The sequence below is a fragment of the Microtus oregoni genome, unplaced genomic scaffold (genome assembly GCF_018167655.1).
Source record: "Microtus oregoni isolate MIOR12 unplaced genomic scaffold, Mior012 000001F_ref0000356, whole genome shotgun sequence".
In the NCBI taxonomy this organism is placed as follows: Eukaryota; Metazoa; Chordata; class Mammalia; order Rodentia; family Cricetidae; genus Microtus; species Microtus oregoni.
Genome location: NW_024543060.1, coordinates 94238791 through 94256077, shown reverse-complemented (window position 1 = coordinate 94256077; position 17287 = coordinate 94238791). Strand labels below are relative to the sequence as shown.

At 42.1% G+C, this 17287-nt stretch overlaps 1 protein-coding gene across 1 annotated transcript; it reads right to left on the bottom strand.

Moving 5' to 3' along the window:
• Positions 1-839: 839 nt before the first annotated feature.
• Positions 840-1769, bottom strand: LOC121458643 (olfactory receptor 4X2-like). Its single transcript, XM_041667950.1, has one exon. The coding sequence runs from the start codon at positions 1767-1769 to the stop codon at positions 840-842; it is 930 nt and encodes a 309-aa protein (XP_041523884.1).
• Between the last annotated feature and the right edge of the window lie 15518 nt (positions 1770-17287).

Sequence of the window (17287 nt, the reverse complement as noted above, 5' to 3'; positions counted from 1 at the left end):
CCTTACTCTGACAACTTGTGCTCTGACCTCCCATCGTGCTGTGCCTTGTGCAAGCACAGAAATACACACTTGACCTCCCATCGTACTGTGCTTTGTGCAAGCACAGAAATACACACTTGCACACATAATTACATTAAATTAGTGTCCTAGTTAGGGTTTCTATTGCTATGATAAAACACCATGACCAGAGCATTTTGGGAACAAAAAGGTTTATTTGCTTTATACTTCCATATCATTATTCATCGTTGAAGGAAATAGGGTTAAGAACTCAAACAGAACAGGAATCTGGAGGCAGGAACCAATTCAGAGGCCATGGAGGAGTGCTGCTTACTGGCTTGTTCCTCATGTCTTGCTCATCCTCCTTTCCTAGAAAACCATGTACCACAAGTTCAAGGATGGTACCACCCAGAGTGTACTCTGCCCTCCCACACCAATCAATAATTAAGAAAATGCCCTATAGGCTTGCCTACAGCTGGATCTTGTGGAGGCATTTTCTCAGTCACCCACTGTACCAAATTACAAAATCTTGATTCTGTGAGGAGCACTTTCACACAGCATGCAGTTCAGTTTCACAGAGAAACAAAGGGCTTCATATTCTTAAAAAAAGTAAGTTCACTGTTTATTTATAGGGATAAAGATTTGAAACATTCCAAAATGGCTATATGTGTTATAGTATAGCCCTAGCAGGATATATTTTACAGATGCTTAAAATGAAAAATTTAGGATGGACCATAAAGAACAACTCTAGAATTATCAAGCCCTATGAATTATTTCTACTCATTTTGCAAATTAGGAATTTAACATTATTCCAAACTCATGACCATACAAAGACTCAGCCTCTATTTTTTATCTACTTTCACCGTCCTGATCCATAGAATCTTCATGGCTTTCTTCACTTCTGCATTTCTTAAGGAATAGATGATAGGGTTAAGGAGGGGAGTTATCACTGTGTAGAACACAGCTACCATCTTGTCTACAGGCAAAGTGGCTGACGGTCTCAGATAGATAAAGACGCAGGGTGCAAAGAATAAGACAACTACAGTGACATGGGACCCACAGGTGGACAGAGCTTTGCGTCGTCCCTCAGAACTCTGAGTTCTCAGATGAAACAAGATAATCACGTAGGATGCTAAGAGGACCACAAAACTGATCACAGACAGTGTTCCCCCATTGGCAACAATCAGCAGGCCATTGAGGAAGGTATTTGAGCAGGCAAGTTTGAGCAGAGGAAGCACATCACAGAAATAATGGTCAATGATATTGGGACCACAGAAAGGTAAGTGAAAGATGAGAAGAATCTGGGCAATAGAATGCACAAAGCCTCCCATCCACGCTGTTCCCACAAGGACAGCACACACCTGTCTGTTCATGATACTGGTGTAGTGCAGGGGCTTGCAGATGGCCACATAGCGGTCATAGGCCATCACCGTGAGCAGGAACATCTCAATACCACCAAAGAAGTGGATGAAGAAAAGCTGTGTAATGCAGCCCCATACAGATATGGATTTCTTCTGAGCTAGGAGATCAAAGATGAGTTTGGGCACTGTTGTAGATGAGTAGCAGATCTCCACAAAGGAGAGGGAGCTAAGGAAGAAGTACATGGGGGATCCAAGACTTCTGCTGGCTGCGACAGTGACCACCATGAGGAGATTCCCAAGAACAATGGCTGTGTACAAGAGCAGAAATATCACAAAGCAAACTCTCTGTACCTCTTGATTGGGAGAGAGTCCCAGAAAAATGAACTCAGTTACATTGTGTATGTTAGCCATGAGGACGCAAGTTGTGTGGTATGATCTGAAATGAAAAATGAGGAGTTGGTAATGTGGGGAAGAAAGAACATACCATGAGGACTGAGATAAATGCAAACGTGTTTTTATGTCAGGAATAGTGAGGAAAATAGCAAAGTATGATACTATAGGAGAGATGCCATGAGTCTGTGAAAGACTGCTAGGGACTTTGGACTTTACCCTGAAGCCAAGGTCCATCAGCAAGAATGTCTATTATCCAATGAGTAGTAAGTCACTTTGTATCCAGAATGTAGAGTTGTGGAAACACCAAAAAGGAAAGGCATTAAAAAGTTGTATTTCCTCATCAAGAAGAGGCTGCCAGGACACTGTTTCCATCTGTGCTGCATGTCTTTCTATTGCCTTTGAATGGTTTCTAGTATTTTTTTTCTCCTGAAGACTTAACTTGTTATTTCTTTCTTTGGTTGGCAGAACCAAGTTCTCAACCATTTAATACACGGTACCACTATTTTCAGAATAGATAACCCTGCTGTAGCTCCCTTGATGTTCAGTATACCTCAAGGGGATCAGAACTCACCACAGACATGGTTGTGCCTGTATGTCTTCTAATTCTTGTCCTTATTCTCTGTTTGATTACTTACTGATCTTTTCTTTTTCCTTCACTGCAATCCATTTACTTTTCTTCTTTCTCCTGGCATTTTGATTTCCTCTGTTTCTCTTAACGGCAGCAATGATCCAACAGCCTTGCTCAGGGCCCAGCTATGTAACACGTCCGAGCATTATTTAGACTGCACAATGTCTGACTTGAAAACTATGCTTTTTCCAACATAGCTGAGACTGTGTGTATTTACTCCAGCAAGACTCCAGGGCTCGTGAGGTTAGAGCTAGATGGTTCTGCCCATCTCACAAAAGCACTTTCCTCGCTGATCCAGACCTGTGAGGAAGACCTCTGCAGACCAGAGGGAACTCAGGAAATACACCTTACAATTATAGACGCAAAGGGTAGAAAGCAGACATAAATTCCCAGGTCATCAGGCAATCCTCTCAGGAAGCTACTTGTGGAGAAAAGAGCTGGGTTTCCATTGCTGTTCTCAGGAAGTAATTTCTGTAACATTTACAGAGTTCTTTAAGTTTTCAGATACTCAAGATTCAAATTATAACCTGCAGATGGCACATACCTCAGAGGAAGAAACCACAAATCTTAGGTCCTGCCCAAATCTCCCACAAGCTAAGTTCCAGCCCTTGATTTTTTGGGCATCTCTCAGGGATAAGACATCTCCTCTCCCATTCATAGGTCATTGTATCCACTGTGCCTTCTCTCAGGACATTCTGTAACCATAGCATTTATCACAATGAATTTTATTGCCTACTACAGTATAAGTTCCCAAAGGGCAGCATATGCCCTGCTCTATATTTCATCTTCAATGCTCACTGAAGTTGATGTCAAGAGATAACATTCAGTGAACATCGGGAGAATAAATGAATATTTGGCATCTAAACTTGGTCTCCTTAGTCTAGTGTTGCACACATTGTAGGTGTTCAGTAACTACCAAACGAGGAAAAGCCTCTATGGTATGATATCATACCTTATTAATTCTGGAGTCCCACCCAGGGTCCAGACAGTGCTTTTCACAAATATTCATGCAGGCATACTCTCAGAAATGCCATGTATCTCATGGCACCATTCCCTTTGCTTTCAAATGAACTATCACAGCTAAATTAAGCCTATGGCCACAAAGCTCACACCAGTGTTTCAGTTACTTTGTTCTTGTGAGCACAGTGATATTTTATGTTCTAACACATAAGCACAAACAATTGTGACAACATTGCTGGCTCATGATAATTTCCCAGTTACCTGATGGAGATGCATGGGCCAGGTGTGGCCCAGTCTTCTGCCTCGATGGAGTAACGAGATGAGGATATGTCCCCATGCAGCCTTAGTCTTGGAAATGTGGAGATCCTCAGCCTCAACTTCCCATGAATTTAAAATAAAAGCAAACCAAATTTGCCTCTCAGATATTCCTCAGAGAACTAAGAACTCAGGAAGCTCAGCTTTAAGTTCACTCCAAGGAAAGCCAAGGGAGAAGTCATGATTAAGTAAGAAATGGGGAGTCCTTGGAGATCTTTTTTTTTTTATTGAGAAAAAAAAATTTCCGCCTCCTCACAGCCTCCCACTCCTCCCCCCTCCTCCCACTCCTCTCCCCCTCCCCCCACTCCTCTCCCCCTCCCTCTCCAGTCTGAAGAGCAGTCAGGGTTCCCTGGCCTCTGGAAAGTCCAAGGTCCTCCCACCTCCATCCTGGTCTAGGAAGGAGAACATCCAAACTGGCTAGGCTCCCACAAAGCCAGAACATGAAGTAGGATCAAAACCCCGTGCCATTGTCCTTGGCTTCTCAGCAGCCCTCATTGTTGGCCATATTCAAAGAGTCCGGTTTTATCTCATGCTTTTTCAGTCACAGTCCAGCTGGCCTTGGTGAGCTCCGATAGATCAGCCCCACTATCTCCGTGGGAGGGTGCACCCCTTGTGGTCCTGACTTCTTTGCTCATGTTCTCCCTCCTTCTGTTCCTCATTGGGACTTTGGGAGCTCAGTTCAGTGCTCCAATGTGGGTCTCTGTCTCTATCTCCATCCATCACCAGATGAAGGTTCTATGGTGATATGCAAAATATTCATAAGTATGGCTATAGGATAGGATCATTTCAGGTTCCCTATCCTCAGCTGCCCCAGGAACTAACTGGGGACCTCGCCTTGGGCACCTAGAAGCCCCTCTAGGTCCAAGTCTCTTGCCAACCCTAAGATGGCTCCCTTAATTAAGATATTTGCTTCCCTGCTCCCCTATCCAACCTTCCTTTATCCCAATCATCCCGTTGCCCCAAGTTCTCCCCATCCTCCCCTTCTCACTTTTCTCTCCCCATCTCCCCTTACCCCCTCCCACCCCAACCTTAAGATCCTGATTTTTGCCTGGCAATCTTGTCTACTTCCCATACCCAGGAGGATAGCTATATGTTTTTCATCTTTTTTTTATTGAGAAAAGGAGAAAAAAAAAACAAGTTTCCACCTCCTCCCAGCCTCCCATTTCCCTCCCCCTCCTCCCCCCCTACACCCCCTCCTCCCACCCTTCTCCCCCTCCCCCCACTCCTTTCCCCCTCCCTCTCCAGTCCAAAGAGCAGTCAGGGTTTTCTGCCCTGTGGTAAGACCTAGGACCTCCCACCTCCGTCCATAACTAGGAAGGTGAACATCCAAACTGGCTGGGCTCCCACAAAGCCATCACATTACGTAGGATCAAACCCCCGTGCCATTGTCCTTTGTGTCTCATCAGCCCTCATAGTTCGCCATGTTCAGAGAGTCCAGTTTTATCCCATGCTTTTTCAGTCACAGTCCAGCTGGTCTTGGTGAGCTCTCAATAGATCAGCTCCACTGTCTCAGTGGGTGGGTGCATCCCTCGTGGTCCCGACTTCTTTGCTCATGTTCTCCCTCCTTCTGCTCCTCATTGGGACTTTGGGAGCTCAGTCCAGTGCTCCAGTGTGGGTCTCTGTCTCTATCTCCATCCATCACCAGATGAAGGTTCTATGATGATATGCAAGATATTCGTCAGTATTGCTCAAGGATAGGGTCATTTCAGGTTCCCTATTCTCAACTGCCCAAGGAACTAACTGGGGACCTCAGCTTGGGCACCTGGGAGCCCCTCTAGGGTCAGATCTCTTGCCAACCCTAAAGTGGTTCTCTTAACTAAGAATTGTGCCTCCGTGCTCCCCTGTCCAACCTTCCTTTATCCCAATCCTCCTGCTTTCCCAAGGCCCAACCTCCTTCCCTTCTAACTTTTCTCTCCCCATCTCCCCTTACCCCCAACCCACCCCACCCCAAGATCCCAATTTTCTCCCCGGCAATTTTGTCTACTTCCCTTAGCCAAGAGGATAACTATATGTTTTTCCTTGGGTTCCCCTTCTTACTTAGCTTCTTTAGATTCACCTATTGTAGACTCCGTGACCCTTATTTATGGCTAGAAACCAATTATGAGTGAGTACATACCATGTTCATCTTTTTGGGTCTGGGATACCTCACTCAGGATAGTGTTTTCTATTTCCATCCATTTGCATGCAAAATTCGAGAAGTCATTGTTTTTTACCGCTGAGTAGTACTCTAATGTGTAGATATTCCATACTTTCTTCATTCATTCTTCCATTGAAGGGCATCTAGGTTGTTTCCAGGTTCTGGCTATTACAAATAATACTGCTATGAACATAGTTGAACAAATGCTTTTGTCATATGATAGGGCAATTCTTGGGTATATTCCCAAGAGTGGTATTGCTGGGTCCAGGGGTAGGTTGATCCCGAATTTCCTGAGAAACCGAAACACTGACTTCCATAGTGGTTGCACAAGATTGCATTCCCACCAGCAATGGATGAGGGTACCCCTTCCTCCACAACCTCTCCAGCAAAGGTTATCGTTGGTGTTTTTGACTTTAGCCATTCTCACAGGTGTAAGATGATATCTCAAAGTTGTTTTGATTTGCATTTCCCTGATTGCTAAGGAAGTTGAGCATGACCTTAAGTGTCTTTTGGCCATTTGAACTTCTTCTGTTGAGAATTCTCTGTTCAGATCAGTGCCCCATTTTTTAATTGGGTTAATTAGCATTTTAAAGTCTAGTTTCTTGAGTTCTCTATATATTTTGGAGATCAGACCTTTGTCTGTTGCGGGGTTGGTGAAGATCTTCTCCCAGTCAGTAGGTTGCCTTTGTGTCTTAGTGACAGTGTCCTTTGCTTTGCAAAAGCTTCTCAGTTTTAGTAGGTCCCATTTATTCAATGTTGCTCTTAATGTCTGTGCTTCTGGGGTTATACATAGGAAGCGATCTCCTGTGCCCATCTGTTGTAGGGTATTTCCCACTTTCTCTTCTATCCTTTTCAGTGTGTTCGGGCTGATATTGAGGTCTTTAATCCATTTGGACTTGAGTTTTGTGCACGGTGAAAGATATGGGTCTATTTTCATTCTTCTACAGGTTGACATCCAGTTGTGCCAGCACCATTTGTTGAAGATGCTTTCTTTCTTCCATTGTATACTTTTAGCTCCTTTATCAAAAATGAGGTGTTCATAGGTTTGTGGGTTAAAATCCAGGTCTTCTATACGATTCCATTGGTCGACTTCTCTGTTTTTATGCCAGTACCACACTGTTTTCATTACTGTAGCTCTGTAATAGAGTTTGAAGTCAGGGATGGTAATGCCTCCAGAAGATCCTTTATTGTATAGGATTGTTTTGGCTATCCTGGGTTTTTTGTTTTTCCATATAAAGTTGATTATTGTCCTCTCCAGATCTGTGAAGAATTTTGATGGGATCTTGATGGGGATTGCATTGAATCTATAAATTGCCTTAGGTAGAATTGCCATTTTTACTATGTTGATCCTCCCAATCCAAGAGCAAGGTAGATCCATCCATTTTTTGGTATCCTCTTCAATTTCTTTCTTCAATGCCTTAAAGTTCTTGTCAAATAGATCTTTCACTTCCTTGGTTAGATTTACCCCAAGATATTTAATGCTGTTTGTGGCTATCGTGAATGGTGAAGCTTCTCTGATTTCCCTCTCTGCTTCCCTATCCTTTGTGTATAAGAGGGCGACTGATTTTTTGGAGTTGATCTTGTATCCTGCCACATTACTAAAGCTGTTTATCAGCTGTAAAAGTTCTTTGGTGGAGTTTTGGGGGTCGCTTAAGTACACTATCATATCATCTGCGAATAACGAAAGTTTAACTTCTTCCTTTCCAATTCGAATCCCCTTGATCCCATTATGTTGTCTTATTGCTATTGCTAGAATTTCAAGCACTATATTGAAGAGGTATGGAGAGAGTGGACATCCTTGTCGTGTTCCTGAGTTAAGCGGGATGGCTTTGAGTTTCTCTCCGTTTAATTTGATGTTAGCTGTCGGCTTGCTGTATATAGCTTTTATTATATTTAGGTATGACCCTTGTATCCCTAATCTCTCCAAGACTTTTAACATAAATGGATGTTGAATTTTGTCGAATGCTTTTTCAGCATCTAATGAGATGATCATATGGTTATTTTCCTTCAGTTTATTTATATGCTGGATTACATTGATAGATTTTCGTATGTTGAACCAGCCCTGCATCTCAGGAATGAAGCCTACTTGATCATAATGGATAATTTTCCTAATGTGTTCTTGGATTCGGTTTGCCAGTATTTTGTTGAGGATTTTTGCGTCGATGTTCATGAGTGAGATTGGCCTGTAATTCTCTTTCCTGGTTGAGTCTTTGTGTGGTTTTGGTATCAGAGTAACTGTAGCTTCATAAAAGGAATTAGGTAATGACCCTTCTGTTTCTATATTGTGGAATACATTAAGGAGTATGGGTATTAGCTCTTCTTGGAAGTTCTGGTAGAATTCCGCATTGAAACCATCTGGTCCTGGGCTTTTTTTGGTAGGGAGGTTTTTGATAACAGCTTCTAATTCTTCGCGACCAACAGGTCTGTTTAGATTGTTCACCTGGTCCTGGTGTAACTTTGGTATATGGTATTTATCTAAAAAAGTGTCCATTTCTTTTACATTTTCCAGTTTTGTGTTATACAGGCTTTTGTAATATGATCTGATGATTCTCTGAATTTCCTCTGTGTCTGTGGTTATGTCCCCCTTTTCATTTCTGATCTTATTAATTTGCGTATTCTCTCTCTGCCATTTGATTAGTTTGGATAGGGGTTTATCAATCTTGTTGATTTTCTCCAGGAACCAGCTTTTTGTTTCATTGATTCTTTGGATTGTTTTCTGTGTTTCTATTTTGTTGATTTCAGCCCTCAGTTTGATTATTTCCAAACTTCTACTCCTCCTAGGTGAGTCTGCTTCTTTTTTTTCTAGAGCTTTCAGGTGGGCTGTTAAGTCTTCAATATGTGCTTTCTCTGTTTTCTTTCAGTGGGCACTTAGTGCGATGAACTTTCCTCTTAGCACTGCTTTCATAGTGTCCCATAAGTTCAAGTATGTTGTTTCTTTATTTTCATTGAATTCAAGGAAGACTTTAATTTCTTTCTTTATTTCTTCCTTAATCCAGGTATGGTTCAGAAGTTGACTGTTCAGTTTCCATGAGTTTGTAGGCTTTCTGGGGGTAGCATTGTTGTTGAATTCTAACTTTAATCCATGGTGATCTGATAAGACACAGGTGGTTACTAATATTTTTTTGTAACTGTGTAAGTTAGCTTTGTTACCGAGTATGTGGTCAATTTTCGAGAAGGTTCCATGAGCTGCAGAGAAGAAGGTATATTCTTTCCTCTTCGGGTGGAATAATCTATAGATGTCTGTTAAGTCCATTTGCTTCATTACCTCCATTAATTCTCTAATTTCTCTGTTAGGTTTCTGTTTGATTGACCTGTCCATTGGTGAGAGAGGAGTGTTGAAGTCTCCTACTATTAGTGTGTGCGGTTTGATGACTGCCTTGAGTTTTAGTAATGTTTCTTTTACATACGTGGGCGCTTTTATATTCGGGGCATAGATATTCAGGATTGAGACTTCATCCTGATGAATTGTTCCTGTTATGAGTATAAAATGTCCCTCTCCATCTCTTCTGATTGATTTAAGTTTGAAGTCAACTTTGTTAGAAATTAGTATGGCCACACCTGCTTGTTTCTTAGGACCATTTGCTTGATAAGCCTTTTCCCAGCCCTTTACTCTGAGTAGGTGCCTGTCTTTGTGGTTGAGGTGTGTTTCTTGTAGACAGCAGAACGTTGGATCCTGTTTTCGTATCCAATCCCTTAGCCTGTGCCTTTTTATAGGTGAGTTGAGTCCATTGACATTAAGTGATATTAATGACCAGTGGTTGTTAACTCCAGTCACTTTTTTAGTAGTAGGGTTTGTGTGTTTCCCTTCTTTGAGTTGCGCTGGTGAAAGGTCTCTAGATGACTGAGTTATTGTGGGCATTGTTGAACTCCTTGGTTATTGATTTTCCTTCTATAATTTTCTGTAAGGCTGGATTTGTGGCTACGTATTGTTTGAATTTGTTTTTATCCTGGAAAATTTTGTTTTCTCCATTTATAGTGAATGAAAGCTTGGCTGGATATAGTAGTCTGGGCTTGCATCCATGATCTCTTAGTTTTTGCAGTACATCTATCCAGGACCATCTGGCTTTCATGGTTTCCATAGAGAAGTCAGGTGTAAGTCTGATAGGTTTACCTTTATAAGTAACTTGGCCTTTTTCCTTTGCGGCTCTTAATATTCTTTCTTTATTCTGTGTATTTTGTGTTTTGATTATTATATGGCGAGGGGATGTTTTTTTTTTGATCCAGCCTATTTGGTGTTCTGTATGCTTCTTGAACCTTCATAGGTACCTCTTTCTTCAGGTTGGGAAAGTTTTCTTCTATAATTTTATTAAGTATATTTTCTGTACCGTTGAGCTGCACTTCTTCTCCTTCTTCTACTCCAATTATTCTTAGGTTTGGTCTTTTTATTGTGTCCCAAATTTCCTGAATGTTTTGTGATGAGAATTTGTTGGTTTTGCTGTTTTCTTTGATCAGTGTGTTTATTTTTTCTATGGTATCTTCAGTGTCTGATATTCTCTCTTCTATCTCTTGTAATCTGTTGTTAGTACTTGTTTCTGTCATTCCTGTTCGTTTACCCAGATTTTCCATCTCCATTCTTCCCTCGGTTTGTGCTTTCTTCATTGCTTCCATTTCATTCTTCATGTCTTGAACCGCTTCCCTAACCTGTTTGATTGCTTTTTCTTGTTTCTCTTGGTTTTCTTGTGTGTCTTTGAGCGATTTATTCATTTCCTCTACCTTTTTGTTTGTAATCTCTAATTGTTTATGGCAGTTTTTCACCTCCTGTTTAAGGTCTTCTATTATTTTCATATAGTTCACTTTTGAGTCGATTTCTTCTATTTCTTCAGGAGTAGGGTGTACAATTCTTCTTATTTCGGGATCCCTGGTTTCTGGTGGTGTCATGTTGCCTTTCAGATTGTTGGAGGAATTCTTGTATTGGCGCCTTCCCATCTCTTCCTTCAAATGGAGCCAGGAGAGGCCTGGTCTCTTGGTCCAGAATTTGCTGTGATTGACTCTCAGGGTATATCTCTTCAGTGTAGAAGCAGGAACCGTTCCCATCCAGATGGGATTCCTCCGCAACCGTCCTGATGGGATTCCTCAGCAACTAAACAGGGCCACCGGTAGCCCAATGATCCAGGGCCAACAGGATGAATGGAGCGGGGGGGGGGGGGGGGGGGGTATCCAGGAGCTCGCAGGAAGCCTGGTGCCGGAGCTGAAGGTGCCCGACTCCCTTACAGGGGACCCTGAGGCCTGCCCGGCTGGGAAGCACTCACCGCTCTGGATGGGTCGCCTTAGTTTAGGAGCCTAAGACTGTAGTTGAGCACTGGTCCTAGCATACAGCAGGGCAGGGTTGGGGAGGGGTGCTGTGCGAAAGAAAGACAGCCCTGCAGAAGGAGCTGGGGGAGGGGGTTTGTGCTCTCTTCCGGGACAGTCCGCCCCTGGGTAGCACACACTCACCAGTCCTGATGGGATTCCTCAGCAACTAAACAGGGCCGCCGGTAGCCCAATGATCCAGGGCCAACAGGATGAATGGAGCAGGGGGGGGGGGGTATCCAGGAGCGCGCAGAAAGCCTGGCGCCGGAGCTGAAGGTGCCCGGCTCCCTTACAGGGGACCCTGAGGCCTGCCCGGCTGCTGTTTTTCACCTTCTTATCTAGCTTCTTTAGGATAACAAATTATAGACTCACTGACCTTTATTTATGGCTAGAACCCAATTATGAGTGAGTATATCCCTTGTTCATCTTTTTGGGTCTGGGTTACCTCACTCAGGATACTATTTTCTATTTCCATTTATTTGCATGCAAAATTTGAGAAGTCATTGTTTTTTACCGCTGAGTAGTACTCTAATGTGTATATATTCCACACTTTCTTCATCCATTCTTCCATTGAAGGACATCTAGGTTGTTTCCAGGTTCTGGCTATTACAAACAATGCTGCTATGAACATAGTTGAACAAATGCCCTTGTCATATGATCGGGCATCTCTTGGGTATATTCCCAAGAGTGGTATTGCTGGGTCCAGGGGTAGGTTGATCCCGAATTTCCTGAGAAACCGAAACACTGCTTTCCAAAGTGGTTGCACAAGATTGCATTCCCACCAGCAATGGATGAGGGTACCCCTTCCTCCACAACCTCTCCAGCAGAGGCTATCATTGGTGTTTTTGATTTTAGCCAATCTGACAGGTGTAAAATGATATCTCAAAGTTGTTTTAATTTGCATTTCCCTGATCGCTAAGGAGGTTGAGCATGACCTTAAGTGTCTTTTGGCCATTTGAACTTCTTCTGTTGAGAATTCTCTGTTCAGATCAGTGCCCCATTTTTTAATTGGGTTAATTAGCATTTTAAAGTCTAGTTTCTTGAGTTCTCTATATATTTTGGAGATCAGATCTTTGTCTGTTGCGGGGTTGGTGAAGATCTTCTCCCAGTCTGTGGGTTGCCTTTTTGTCTTAGTGACAGTGTCCTTTGCTTTACAGAAGCTTCTCAGTTTCAGTAGGTCCCATTTATTCAATGTTGCCCTTAATGTCTGTGCTGCTGGGGTTACACCTAGGGATCGATCGCCTGTGCCCATATGTTGTAGGGTACCTCCCAATTTCTCTTCTATCAGGTTCAGTGTGTTCAGAATGATATTGCGGTCTTTGATCTATTTGGGCTTGAGTTTTGTGCATGGTGATAGATATGGGTCAATTTTCATTCTTCTACAAGTTGACATCCAGTTGTGCCAGCACCATTTGTTGAAGATGCTTTCTTTCTTCCATTGTATACTTTTAGCTCCTTTATTGAAAATGAGGTGTTCATAGGTTTGTGGGTTAAAGTCTGGGTCTTCTATACGATTCCATTGGTCGACTTCTCTGTTTTTATACCAATACCAAGCTGTTTTCAATACTGTAGCTCTGCAGTAGAGTTTGAAGTCAGGGATGGTAATGCCTCCAGAAGTTCCTTTATTATATAAGACTGTTTTGGCTATCCTGGGTTTTTTGTTTTTCCATATAAAGTTGATTATTGTCTTCTCAAGATCTGTGAAGAATTTTGATGGGACCTTGATGGGGATTGCATTGAATCTATAAATTGCCTTTGGTAGAACTGCCATTTTTACTATGTTGATCCTCCCAATCCAAGAGCAAGGGAGATCCTTCCACTTTCTGGTGTCCTCTTCAATTTCTTTCTTCAATTCCTTAAAGTTCTTGTCAAATAGATCTTTCACTTCCTTGGTTAGAGTTACCCCAAGATATTTTATGCTATTTGTGGCTATCGTGAAAGGTGATGCTTCTCTGATTTCCCTCTCTGCTTCCATATCCTTTGTGTATAGGAGGGCGACTGATTTTTTGGAGTTGACCTTGTATCCTGCCACATTACTAAAGCTGTTTATCAGCTTTAGGAGTTCTTTGGTGGAGTTTTTGGGGTCGCTTATGTACACTATCATATCATCTGCAAATAATGAAAGTTTAACCTCTTCCTTTCCAATTCGAATCCCCTTGATCCCCTTATGTTGTCTTATTGCTATTGCTAAAACTTCAAGCACTATATTGAAGAGGTATAGAGAGAGTGGACAGCCCTGTCGTGTTCCTGATTTTAGTGGAATGGCTTTGAGTTTCTCTCCGTTTAATTTGAGTTTAGCTGTCGGCTTGCAGTAAATAACTTTTATTATATTTAGGTATGACCCTTGTATCCCTAATCTCTCCAAGACTTTTATCTTAAAGGGATGTTGAATTTTGTCAAAAGCTTTTTCAGCATCTAATGAAATGATCATATGGTTTTTTTCTTTCAGTTTATTTATATGATGGATTACATTGATAGATTTTCATATGTTGAACCAGCCCTGCATCTCTGGGATGAAGCCTACTTGATCATAATGGATAATTTTTCTAATGTGTTCTTGGATACGGTTTGCCAGTATTTTGTTGAGTATTTTTGCGTCGATGTTCATGAGTGAGATTGGCCTGTAATTCTCTTTCTTGGTTGAGTCTTTGTGTGGTTTTGGTATCAGAGTAACTGTAGCTTCATAAAAGGAATTTGGCAATGACTCTTCTGTTTCTATATTGTGAAATACATTAAGGAGTATAGGTATAAGCTCTTCTTGGAAGTTCTGGTAGAATTCCGCATTGAAACCATCTGGTCCTGGGCTTTTTTTGGTAGGGAGGTTTTTGATGACAGTTTCTAATTCTTCGCGATTAACAGATCTGTTTAGATTGTTCACCTGGTCCTGGTTTAACTTTGGTATATGGTATTTATCTAAAAATGTGTCCATTTCTTTTACATTTTCCAGTTTTGTGGCATACAGGCTTTTGTAGTAAGATCTAATGATTCTTTGAATTTCCTCTGTGTCTGTGGTTATGTCCCCCTTTTCATTTCTGATCTTATTAATTTGCATATTCTCTCTGCCGTTTGATTAGTTTGGATAGGAGTTTATCAATCTTGTTGATTTTCTCTAGGAACCAGCTTTTTGTTTCATTGATTCTTTGGATTGTTTTCTGTGTTTCTATTTTGTTGATTTCAGCCCTCAGTTTGATTATTTCCAGTCTTCTACTCCTCCTAGGTGAGTCTGCTTCTTTTTTTTCTAGAGCTTTCAGGTGGGCTGTTAAGTCTCCAATGTGTGCTTTCTCTGTTTTCTTTAAGTGGGCACTTAGTGCTATGAACTTTCCTCTCAGGACTGCTTTCATAGTGTCCCATAAGTTTGAGTAGGTTGTTTCTTTATTTTTATTGAATTGAAGGAAGACTTTGATTTCTTTCTTTATTTCTTCCTTGATCCAGGTATGGTTCAGAAGTTGACTGTTCAGTTTCCATGAGTTTGTAGGCTTTCTGGGGGTAGCATTGTTGTTGAATTCTAACTTTAATCCATGGTGGTCTGATAAGACGCAGGAGGTTACGAATATTTTTTTGTAACTGTGGAAGTTTGCTTTGTTACCAAGTATGTGGTCAGTTTTCGAGAAGGTTCCATGAGCTGCAAAGAAGAAGGTATATTCTTTCCTATTTGGGTGTAATGTTCTATAGATGTCTGTTAAGTCCATTTGATTCATTACCTCCATTAATTCTCTTATTTCTCTGTTAGGTTTCTGTCTGATTGACCTGTCCATTGGTGAGAGAGGAGTGTTGAAGTCTCCTACTATTAGTGTGTGCCGTTTGATGGCAGCCTTGAGTTTTAATAATGTTTCTTTTACGTACGTGGGTGCTTTTATATTCGGGGCATAGATATTCAGGATTGAGACTTCATCCTGATGAATTGTTCCTGTTATGAGTATAAAATGTCCCTCACTATCTTTTCTGATTGATTTAAGTTTGAAGTCAACTTTGTTAGAAATTAGTATGGCCACACCTGCTTGTTTCTTGGGTCCATTTGCTTGATAAGCCTTTTCCCAGCCCTTTACTCTGAGTAGGTGCCTGTCTTTGTGGTTGAGGTGTGTTTCTTGTAAACAGCAGAATGTTGGAACCTGTTTTCGTATCCAATCTTTTAGCCTGTGCCTTTTTATAGGTGAGTTGAGTCCATTGACATTAAGTGATATTAATGACCAGTGGTTGTTAACTCCGGTCACTTTTTTAGTAGTAGAGTTTGTGTGTTTCCCTTCTTTGAGTTGTGCTGGTGAAGGGTCTCTAGATGTTTGCGTTATTGTGGTCATTGTTGGACTCCTTGGTTTGTGATTTTCCTTCTATTACTTTCTGTAAGGCTGGATTTGTGGCTATGTATTGTTTAAATTTGTTTTTATCCTGGAAATTTTTGTTTTCTCCATTTATAGTGAACGAAAGCTTGGCTGGGTATAGTAGTCTGGGCTTGCATCCATGGTCTCTTAGTTTCTGAAGTACATCTATCCAGGACCTTCTGGCTTTCATGGTTTCCATAGAGAAGTCAGGTGTAAGTCTGATAGGTTTACCCTTAAAAGTAACTTGACCCTTTTTATTTGCAGCTCTTAATATTCTTTCTTTATTCTGTATGTTTTGTGTTTTGATTATTATATGGCGCGGAGATTTTTTTTTTTTTTTGGTCCAGTCTATTCAGTGTTCTGTATGCTTCTTGAACCTTCAAAGGAATATTTTTCTTTAGGTTGGGAAAGTTTTCTTCTATAATTTTATTAAATATATTTTCTGGACCGTTGAGCTGCACTTCTTCTCCTTCTTCTACTCCAATTATTCTTAGGTTTGGTCTTTTTATTGTGTCCCAAATTTCCTGAATGTTTTGTGATGAGAATTTGTTGGTTTTGCTGTTTTCTTTGATCAGTGTGTTTATTTTTTCTATGGTATCTTCAGTGTCTGATATTCTCTCTTCTATCTCTTGTAATCTGTTGTTAGTACTTGTTTCTGTCATTCCTGTTCGTTTACCCAGATTTTCCATCTCCATTCTTCCCTCGGTTTGTGCTTTCTTCATTGCTTCCATTTCATTCTTCATGTCTTGAACCGCTTCCCTAACCTGTTTGATTGCTTTTTCTTGTTTCTCTTGGTTTTCTTGCGTGTCTTTGAGCGATTTATTCATTTCCTCTACCTTTTTGTTTGTAATCTCTAATTGTTTATGGCAGTTTTTCACCTCCTGTTTAAGGTCTTCTATTATTTTCATATAGTTCATTTTTGAGTCGATTTCTTCTAATTCTTCTGGAGTAGGGTGTACAATTCTTCTTATTTCAGGATCCCTGGATTCTGGTGATGTCATGTTGCCTTTCAGGTTGTTGGAGGAATTCTTGCATTGGCGCCTTCCCATCTCTTCCTTCAAATGGAGGCAGGAGAGGCCTGGTGTCTTGGTCCAGACTTTGCTGTGATTGACTCTCTGGGTGTATCTCTTCAGTGTAGAAGCAGGAACCGTTCCAGTCCAGATGAACTCCTCAGCACCAAAACATGGACGCCTGGTAGTCCAATGACCCTAGGACAAAAGGGGGAACTTGGGGGGCAGGGTGGGGATGAGTAGAACACAGGACACCCTGCCGCACAGGCTGAAGGTGCATGTGCTCCCTTACCGGGGGTCCTTGAGGCCTGCCCCGTAGGTAGGCTCTCACTGCTCTGGGTGGGTAGCCTTAGTGTAGGTGCAGAAAACTGTTCCTGAGCAAAGGACCTTGCAGAAAATGAAGACTTGGGGGGGGGGGGTCGTGTGTAAGAAAGAGAGCCCTGCAGAAGGAGCTGGGGGAGGGGGGTTTGTGCTCTCTTCCGGGACAATCCGTCCCTGGCTAGCACACACTCACCCGTCAAGATGGGATTCCTCAGCAACTAAACAGGGCCGCCCGGTAGCCCAATGGTCCGGGACAAAAGGATGAACGGAGCAGAGAGGGGCGGTATCCAGAAGAGCACAGGAGAGCCTGGCGCATGAGCTGAAGGTGCCCAGGCTCCCTTACAGGGGACCCTGGGGCCTGCCCGGTGGGGAGGCACTCACCGCTCTGGGTGGTTAGCCTTAGTGTAGGAGCTTAAAACTGTTCTTGAGCACTGGTCCTAGCATACAGCAGGGCAGGGTTGGGGAGGGGTGCTGGGGGGCTGGGTGGTGCGAAAGAAAGACAGCCCTGCAGAAGGAGCTGGGGAGGGGGGTTTGTGTTCTCTTCAGGGACAATCCGCCCC

Coding starts and splice junctions, on each gene's coding strand:
- LOC121458643 (XM_041667950.1), bottom strand. CDS start 1,769: ATGGCTAACATACACAATGTAACTGAGTTCATTTTTCTGGGACTCTCT.